The 10,083-nt window shown below is 35.3% G+C and overlaps 1 protein-coding gene across 1 annotated transcript; it reads left to right on the forward strand.

Moving 5' to 3' along the window:
• The first annotated feature begins 4,757 nt into the window (after positions 1-4,757).
• LOC143533867 (wall-associated receptor kinase-like 8) lies at positions 4,758-5,987 on the forward strand. The gene is made up of 2 exons (XM_077028507.1): positions 4,758-5,718; positions 5,803-5,987. Exons 1-2 carry the CDS (start codon positions 4,932-4,934, stop codon positions 5,967-5,969), a joined length of 954 nt encoding a protein of 317 aa, XP_076884622.1. The 5' UTR covers positions 4,758-4,931; the 3' UTR covers positions 5,970-5,987.
• Positions 5,988-10,083: the final 4,096 nt, after the last annotated feature.

A 10,083-nucleotide genomic window follows, 5' to 3' on the forward strand; every position in this document is an offset into this window, starting at 1 on the left:
TTTTTAAGCTATTATGATTTAAATTTCAACATAAACGAGTTATCTAATAAAAGAATATATATTTGCATTTGTCATATTTAAATATATTTAAATGCTTGAAATTTGAATTGGTATTATCGATATTTCAGAAAAAGAAATCATAAATAACTATTGAATTTGCAAATTGCAATGAGTCAAAAAATTTTCATAAAAGTGTAAGTAATTTTTTGTTATTTTCTTTAATTTTTTGTTATTTTCTTTAATCCCCCCCCCCCCCCCATCGACTTAATCATTGTCTGATTCCACATATCAAATTTGACTGATTAGACATTTTCATTGTAAACTTTTTGTTTTATCTAATTATTGATTTCATAATAGACAAGATACTTTAATATGAAAGGTAACTACATGATTCAAAGAGATTTTTACTCACACACGGAATCTAATTTTAATGGTATTAAAAGAACTTACACGTATATGTTGAATAATCATATTTTGTCTTCTCACTAATTCTCCGATATTTGTTTTTTTCTAAGTGAGAGAACATCGTATTAAAATAGTTTCAACTTTTCCAAGAGAGACTATTTCTTTCTAGTTTGATTTTTTTTCTCAATACAAATATAAATATATATATATATAGAAAAGATCCAATACACTGAAATCACATCCAAACATATCGGAATCGTCAATACATATCCAATCAATCAATGATTCACTGAAAAAACAGTTTTGGATGGTTAATCGATCAATTTTTCACAAAGACGGTTTTTGAGTGTTTAATGAGCGCTTAAGGCTTTGTGAGCGTTTTAGGTTTTTGCCTTTATTTTTTTGCCTTTGAGCGTCTCGCATACCTACTGTACGTTAAGCATTAGCGTACAGTAACTGCACTTATATATATATATAGGGGAGGGATATTTTGAGTATTTGATGAGTTCTAAGAACTTTGAAAACTCAATTCTGAACCACACATTTAATTAAATGGTATGAAATATGTGGCTGAGATTAAATTTAATTAAAAAATGAATTAGGAGAGAGAATAAGTATTTTTGATTATTACACAAGTTTAAATGTTAGTTACACAAGTGTAATAAGTCGATTCGGTGTGTAAAAAAATACTGTAATTTTTTGTACATTACTTATACTTACGTATTACACATGTGTAAAAAAAATTCAAAAAAAATTGTTACGTTGAGTTCTTTTGAGTTCTTAAAGCTCAAAGCGGTTCTCAAAAGAAATCAATCCTTTATATATATAGATAGATCATACATAAATATAAAAGATGTATTATTATTATTATTATTATGGTGGTTCTAGTTTTGTTATTGTTAATGTTATTGTTGTTATTATTATTATTATTATTATCACTTATTACTATTAGTGTAATTATCTTGTTGTGAAAATTTAAAAATTGCGAAATGAAATTAAAATAATGTTTTACATGTTAAACGTATTTTCTTTACTATGATTTTTAGGTGTTTGGGGCGAACTTTCGGGTGCCCCTAGGTTCATTCGGCAACATGCTCCAAGCACCCCTAATGCATTGGGTAATGGTTTCGGTTTGGAGAATTGGGCGAGGGAACCTGTAGCGTTTGTGCTTGTGTGAGGAAGGGAGGGGGAGGGATGGAGGGAGAGAGTATTGTCAAACAATCACATTTTTTCCTGTTTTTTTTTTATTTCATTCCTATATTGATATCCATATACCATAATAAATCTTACAAAATCTCCAAAAACTTTTTTATTTTGACATGGCACTCTCTTATTGGTCGATCTTTCTTCATAAATCTCCATATATTCCTAACACTCTTAAAGAAAATAAAAGGAAAGTGGTTTAATCGGATGAATTTAATTTCCAGTTAGAAATTATGGTGCAACCATCATTTTGTTTACTAATATTATTTGCCATAATAAGACGGTAACGATTTATGTACACCATTTCCCATGTCAAATAAGACATTTCACTTTTTAAACAGGGGTGCGGGACTTGAGAGTCTCATGTAAACGAATGTTTAACATTAACGATTACTTGAGGACCGGTGGGTAGCCCATGTCATGCAATATTGGTTGACACAAACCTCTAAATAAATACGCTTATATAAATAGTCCTTTTGACTAGGGTGCTTGATATTCGTTTCCGTTCGGATGAATCCCATGAAAGATTTTTAAAATTTAGTTTGTAAAGAGTAGTATTTGAAGATGAAAAAATTGGTCATATTTCTTTTCAGAGAACATGCAATAGATGCACAAATAACAAAGTCAACGGTCAACACAAAACAAACATTCAAGACTATAAGTGTTCAACTCACTAAATTGATATTCAGTTAAAAGGGATATTTTATAGGATTGCTATTAGACATGCTTTGTTAAATGGTACAAACTGTTGAGCCATTTAGAAACACAAGCATGTAAGATGGAGGTAGCGGAAATGAGGATGTTGTGGTGGATGTGTGGGCTCACAAAGTTGGATCGAATAAGAAAGAAGGTTTTTGGGGAACAACTAGGAGTGGTATATCTGAAAAATATTAAGGGAAGATTGAGATGGTTTAGGCATGTGAAGAGGAGGTATGTAGATAACAACGCAAGTTAGAGCACTGGACACCCTCAATGTAGAAGAGAGGAGTAGAGGCATACCCAAATTGAGTTGGGAGGAGCGGATTAGGTTGGGTTTGCTAGAGTTGCACCTCTCTGAGGACATGGTTCATGATAGGAGCTCGTGGAGAGTGGAGACATAAGATTAAGGTTAATAACTTTTAGGGAATGCCACTTTATGTTTTGCTTGGCCGATTTCAAAGTTTTCAGACTGTAGTGAACGGTTTGTTTTCTAGTTTATACTGAAAACTGACCGTGTAAAACCAAACCGGACCATAATATTGGTATATATTTTACTTTTTGTAGATATTTCATATCAGACACCATTTATTACTTAATTTATGCATCACACTACATAAAGCTTAAACCATGAAACTAAACCATAACCAAACCATTTGTAACAGTTTAATTCGGTTCGGTTTTAATTTCTAGCAGTGTGGTTTCGATTTTAGATAATAAAAAACAGGTATTAACGGTTTGGCTTGCGATTTGACCTAAAAACCGTCAAAACCGAACCCAAACGCCTCTACTACCATGGTACCCTGCTTCTAGTATATATACTCACATATATGCCCTCAACAATCATTTTACACGGAAGTTTAACGTAAATGTATTATATATTTCCAAGAAGATGCATTAATAGGAGTTAGGAAAGAAGTTAATTTTAATTCTAGAACAAAAACTTAAAAGTATACGGCCATTGCAAAGGGTCAGTTGTACTACCCGCAAACCATTGCTGACCATCGTAATCTTTAATGTAGAACAATCCACGTATCGAATAGTATACGTTCCTCGTTATGGCCATTCAGCATTTCATGTTTATTTCTCAGTACGTTCCTCCATTAATCATACGCATCATTACATTATATATATATACATAAACAGTTATATACGTACCCCCATACAGTTAAATTCATTATTAAACCAACTTCCCCCTCCCACATAATTTTTAAACCGTTATAACTTTTTCACACGTTGAAACACACACACACACACACATATATATATATACATATATCGGTAGGTTCAAGAGGGAACTCAAAAAAAGTGAAAAACTCTTCATTTTACATGTAAAAAGAAATAATCTAAAGCTTGATTTCACATGTAAAAAATTAGTTTTAGCTTAAACTTTTTAAGACTTTTTGCTTATAAATACATGTAGAAGACTTTCAATTATAAATACGTTTTTTAAACTGAAAATTAAAAAAAATTGAAAAAAACTTTTACATGTGTTTATATGTAAAAAGCTCTAAAAAGATTACGTAAAAATGTGTTTTTTACATGAAAAATGAATATTTTATTTTAGTATTTTTTACATGTAAAATGAAGAGTAACTCAGTTCCCCACTTTTTGAGTCCCTCTTGAACATGTCCTTATACATATATACATATACATATATATATATATATGTATATATATATTGCACCTTTAAAATGAGTATTTTATTCTTTTTAATTTGAGTAACATAATACCATAGTTCTTTTCAATTCAAAAGAATTTAACATGCTATGCGATTACTAGGTAGTGGTGTTCACGATTCGGTTTGAAATTATAAAGCCGTCGAAACCGGCCATAAGTTTGGTTTAGTGGTCGATTAATTTCTTTTACTTTTGCTTGGCCGATTTCAAAGTTTTCATATTGTAGTGAACAGTTTGGTTTCCAGATTATACTGAAAACAGACCGTGTAAATGCAGACAGGACTATAATATTGGTATATATATTTTACTTTTTGTATAATTTTTATATCAGACACCATTTATCAGTTAATTTATACATCAGTTTATACAAAGCTGAAACCACGGAACTAAACCAGAACAAAACCATTTGTAATAGTTCAATTCGGTTCGGTTTTAATTTCCAGCAGTTTGGTTTTGATTTTAGATAATAAAAACCAGGTATTAACGATTTGGCTCGCGGTTTAACCTAAAAACCATCAAAACCGGATCCAAAACGCCTCTACTACCAGGGTACCCCTGCTTCTAGTATATACTCACATATATGCTTCAACAATCATTTTACACGAGAGTTTAACGTAAATGTCTTATACTCTTGTATATTTCCAAGAAGATGCATTAATAGGAAAGAAGTAAATTTTAATTCTAGAACAAAAACTGAATAGTATACGACCATTGCAAAGGGTCAGTTGTACTGCCAGCAAACAATTGCTGACCATCGTTATCTTTAATGTAGAACAATCCACGTATCGAATAGTATACGTTCCTCGTTATGGCCATTCAGCATTTCATGTTTATTTCTCAGTACGTTCCTCCATTAATCATACGCATCATTACATTATATATATATACATAAACAGTTATATACGTACCCCCATACATTTTCAGGCATAATTGTTTTACTTTACAAATATGAAGCTGTTTCAAGCTTACATGCGTCTACTCATTCTCCTTTCACTAACAGCAACTTCACTTGCAACTCCAAATGCCAAGACCGGGTGCAGTGATACGTGTGGGAACAACGTGACGATCCCATACCCTTTTGGAATCGGCACGGAATGCTCTATCAACCACTGGTACACCGTTGTTTGTAAATCATCAAGGCCATATCTAAATGTATCTGCACTCCACCAGCTGGAAGTGTTGCGTGTAAACATGACATATCAAGAAGTCGTTGTTGATACAACATCTATCTCTTATTGCTCAGACCCAGGTCGGAAAAGCAGTCAGATAACGAGCATCGATCTTGGTGACACCCCTTTCTGGTTTTCTGAATTAAACAATATATTTGTTTTTGAGGGGTCATGTGGTAGTGCTACTATGATAAATAATAAAAACGCTACCACGTGTTCGACTTCTTGTCTGAATAATAATAACGTTACTGTTACTGAAACAACAAAGGGTAATTTTGTCTCTGATCGTTGCATAAAGAATTTTGATCATCCTTTTCAGTATTACAGCATAAATCAGACGAGTTCGGGCAGAGATGCAGGTTGTGGGTATGGGATGCTGGTAGATGAGGTTTCATATGACACGGAAAACACTTCTGTTGCTTCCGTTCCCATATCCCTGTTCTGGACCCTCAATGACATCCAAAACTGCTGTCCAGCAGCTGAGAAGGGCAATGTTACAATTGGAATGGAATGCAAAGTTTCTGGTATCTACACAGGAAACCCTTATTTATCAGATGGATGTGAAGGTACGTATCTATTTCTGTTTGCTTTAAACTTGTGACAGAAAACATATTCTTGATCATCTTATATGACTTTTGTTTGATAATTAGTAAGGGAAGAATGTGCAAGCTGCCCTGAGGACTGTATAAAGTATAGAAATACAACAACAGATGACGCTGGCTTAAATAGAAGAGTTACCTACAACTACACTTGTCCACATAATTACCCACTACATAATTCTGGACGCAAAGCTATTGGTGTTATTCTAGGTAATTAATCTATGACTACTCTTATAATTATTTATCCATAAAAGTATTCATTTTAAATGTTGAGGTTTCACGTCTGGTAGTTATAAAAAATATATCGTGTCATCCTCCTAACAATATAGCTCCGCCATGACCGTACAATGAACTGAAACGATAGATATCCATGAATTCACACTTTGTCCCCACCGCGGCTGATACAACCCTTAGAGTGGGTCAATCTCCAAAGAAATTAGAATAAGGAAAGAACACAAATTAGAACAATTTTCTTCTCTGTTTTCTTTTCAATGCAAATTACAACTTAAATAGGAAATAGATAATGATAAATATGGGTCCTAAACTAGTGCAAAAAAAATGGAAAATAGGTAGTGGTGGGACCACTTTCTAGTTACATGCATGCATGCAAAAATAAACAGTGTAGAAAATCAATAACAACTTTGATAATATCCAATCCTTTAAATTGTTGTTTTGTTGACCGGATCATTTGCTGGGTCAAATGTCGGATCATTAGCGGGTCGGGTCTGCCGGATCGTATCAATGTCGTCTCCTGGAGACACGACCTTGTCCTCAAGGTCGGCGATCGTAACCCCGGACGAAACAGTGTTAGAGGCCGGTTGAAGTCCTTTCAAAGTGACGATCTTATCCTTGAGACGGAAAGTAAGTGATGGAATGGAGAAGTCAGCGGTAACTGGTCCCAAGGAACGCAGCCAATCAAAACCCAAGATGAGTTCGTATCCCTTGAACGCTAACAAGAACAATGAGACCTGAAATAAAGTGCTCTCCAAAGTCACGGGAACAGCAGGACAAAATCCTGAACATTGAATAGGTTCACCGTTTCCAATGATAACCGGAAAAGGTGAAGTGGGTTGAACGGCTAAATGCAATAGCGAGGCAACATGAGGCTGAATGAGGTTGTGAGTGCTACCCGAGTAGACCAGAATGCTAACCGGGTGATGGTGGATAAATCCAGTGAGGCGTAATGACGTAGTCGGTGCCAAACCCAAAAAAAGTGATGGGGTTAAGCTAAGGAAATGAGGAACCGTAGAGTTATCCTCGAGCAATGGCAGTTGAGTAGTGGGTGGAACATCGTCCAAATTATCGGCGATTAGCAAAAATTGAGGTGGGTTGCACCGGTGACCGGGAACGTACTTTTCCGGACAGCGAATACAGAGCCCGGCGGTTCGACGTTGCTGCAGTTGTTCCGGTGAGAGTCTGGCAGTAGGCAGAGTCGGTGCAGTGACAGTTGGTGCGGTTAACAAGGCCGGAGGTGATGGCGTTGGGGTTTGGGTCACGGAAGTGGTGGTGGTGAGCATAATGGGTGGGGACGGGGAAGAGGGGCCGGGTGAACCGGTAAGTTTGTCTTCAATTAGTTTGGATAAGCCATAGGCTTGGTGGAGGGAGGTCGGCTTAAGTATGGCTAGTTCGGATTGGATCTCGGGTTTAAGGCCGGAGATATAACAGTTGAGGAGGGCCTCTTTAGGTAGCCCTTTGACACAATTACTGAGTTTCTCAAACTCGGATTGGAATGCAGTGACAGTAGTGGTTTGGGTAAGCTTAAAGAGTGTGGCTTGATGGTTAGCATAGGTGGACGGGCCAAATCAGAGCTGTAATTTCAGGGAAAATTCGGTCTATGACCCTAGGAGATCGTTGTTATCCAGATACTTGTACCAACTGAGAGCCTCCTCGGTGAAATAGAACTGTGTTAGTGCAACACGTTCTTTTTCCGGTATGTTGTAATACTTGAAGAAGTTGTTTGCTTGAAAGATCCAGTCCAAGGGATTGGAACCGTCAAACATGGGCAAGGTTATTTTAGGATGGCGATTGTGGGTTGTGTCGGATAGGTTTGGGCCAAACGAACCGAAGGAAAGGTTTTTCGAGACGGATTTTTCTTTATCTTGCGTCAGAGTGGCGAAAAGCTTATTGGAAAGCTCCATTTGTTGTTGGAAGGCAACTTGCAGTGATTGAAATTGGGCATCAGCCTTAGCAGTGGTGGTTGAATTGTGGGACATGAACTGGTCGAACTTTTCACAAAGGGTTTGAATGGCATCCTCAGATGAGGGGTCTTTTCTAGGAGGCATGGAGTCAGAGTGATGAAAGCACCAATGATACAACCCTTAGAGTGGGTCAATCTCCAAAGAAATTAGAATAAGGAAAGAACACAAATTGAAACAATTTTCTTCTCTGCTTTCTTTTCAAGGCAAATTACAACTTAAATAGGAAATAGATAATGATAAACATGGGTCCTAAACTAGTGGAAGAAAAGTGGAAAATGCAGGTAGTGGTGGGACCACTTTCTAGTTACATGCATGCAAAAATAAAACGTGTAGAAAATCAATAACAACTTTGATAATATACAATCCTTTAAATTGTTGTTTTGTTGACCGGATCATTTGCTGGGTCGAATGTCGGATCAGTAGCGGGTCGGGTCTGCCGGATCGTATCAGCGGCACACGTGTTAAATTCTGCCTCTCGTGATTAGTTAAATTGAAATCATGTATCGATCAGTTCCGTTCTGCGTGTATTAGTTAAATTGAATTCTGCTAGTTTCTCCTAAAATTGTGTGTTGGTTAAATTCGTGTGTATTAGGTGATCTAGACGGGCATTGCAGTAGCAAATCAACCCGAATTTAAGGGTGGTATAGAAACGGTATAGAAACTAAACCCTTAAAAATAATTTCAACAAGTTAACATATTTAGAAAAAACATGAGCGTTGTGTCGGTGAGTTGGCACAAATCCGTTAAGTATTTGTTAATATCAGTTAGGTTCATTACAAATATGGAACTAAACATAAAATTATTATTATATTTTAAAATGAAAAAAAGACTCGATTAAGGAAAAAAACATTAATATAACAATTAAAATAACACTTAAAAAGAAAAGTTAAAAAATTGAAACTTGATACTAAAGGGTCTCCAACTCATACACCTAGGCGGAAAATAGGAAAGGTAAGATAAGCCATCCAACCAAACTACAAGCTTTGTTACCCACTGAAATTAAATCTATAAATAGTCAAAACAATATGATCCTAAAAAACTTAATTGTGGCGACGGTTGATTTTTATCTATACTATATAATAGACTTGATTTTTTTTAATTGACTTATTTTGTGTTTGACTTAGGTGTTGGCATAAGTGTGGGTGTATTTTTTCTTGTGCCAACCAGTTATGCATTGTACAAATGGATCAAATAAACTAGAGAGAAGATAACGAAATTGGTTCTTTAGAAGAAATGGTGGTATACTTTTAATAGAACAAGAAGAACTTGACTCATCTTTAGTTGGCAAGACCATACTTTTCACATCACGTGAGCTAGAGAAGGCCACCAACAACTTCAATGACAACAAAATTATAGGTTGAGGAGGCCAAGGTACCTTGTATAAAGGGATGTTGGTGGATGGAAGGATTGTAGGGATAAAAAAAATCAAAAGTTATTGATGAAAGCCAATTAGAACACTTCATCAATGAGGTGGTCATTTTTTCCCAAGTCAATAATAGTAATGTAGTCAAACTATTGGGATGTTTGTTAGAGATGTCCCTTTGCTTGTTATTGAATTTATTCTAAATGGTACCTTGTATGATCGTCTTCGTAACAAAACTATCGAGTTCCAAATTTCCTTGAACATGGTATTACAAATTGCTATGGAGGTTGCAGGAGCACTAACTTACTTGCATTCAACGACTTCCATTTCAATATACCTTAGAGACAATAAAACTACCAATATACTTTTGGATAACAAATACCAGGCTAAAGTTTCGGACTTTGGAAATGTAGGACATGGGTCACAATATTATTTATAGATAATAAAATAAAATACATAACGATGCTCTCGTTATACAAGAGAAATACCGTAGTAGAATACTGTGTACAAAAAAAAAATAATAAAGAACAATTTATATTAATATAAAGATTCATGTCGATGACATTGGTGAGAACTTCAACAGAAACTTCCTGAACTAAGTCTTTCACCCCGTTGAGTATCTTCATGTTCGTCTTAGTTTTCCTTGGCGAGACTACAGATTCTTGTTCTTGACTCCATTAACCGCAACAAAATATGAACATAATAATATATATTGAGCGTTGGTTGATGCACTAATTCAATATGCTTTCTTTAAAACAAATTTTGGGTGTC

Source organism: Bidens hawaiensis, unplaced genomic scaffold, assembly GCF_021521415.1.
Source record: "Bidens hawaiensis isolate Kalapana, Puna unplaced genomic scaffold, B.hawaiensis_p1.1 tig00009937_1, whole genome shotgun sequence".
Classification (NCBI taxonomy): Eukaryota; Viridiplantae; Streptophyta; class Magnoliopsida; order Asterales; family Asteraceae; genus Bidens; species Bidens hawaiensis.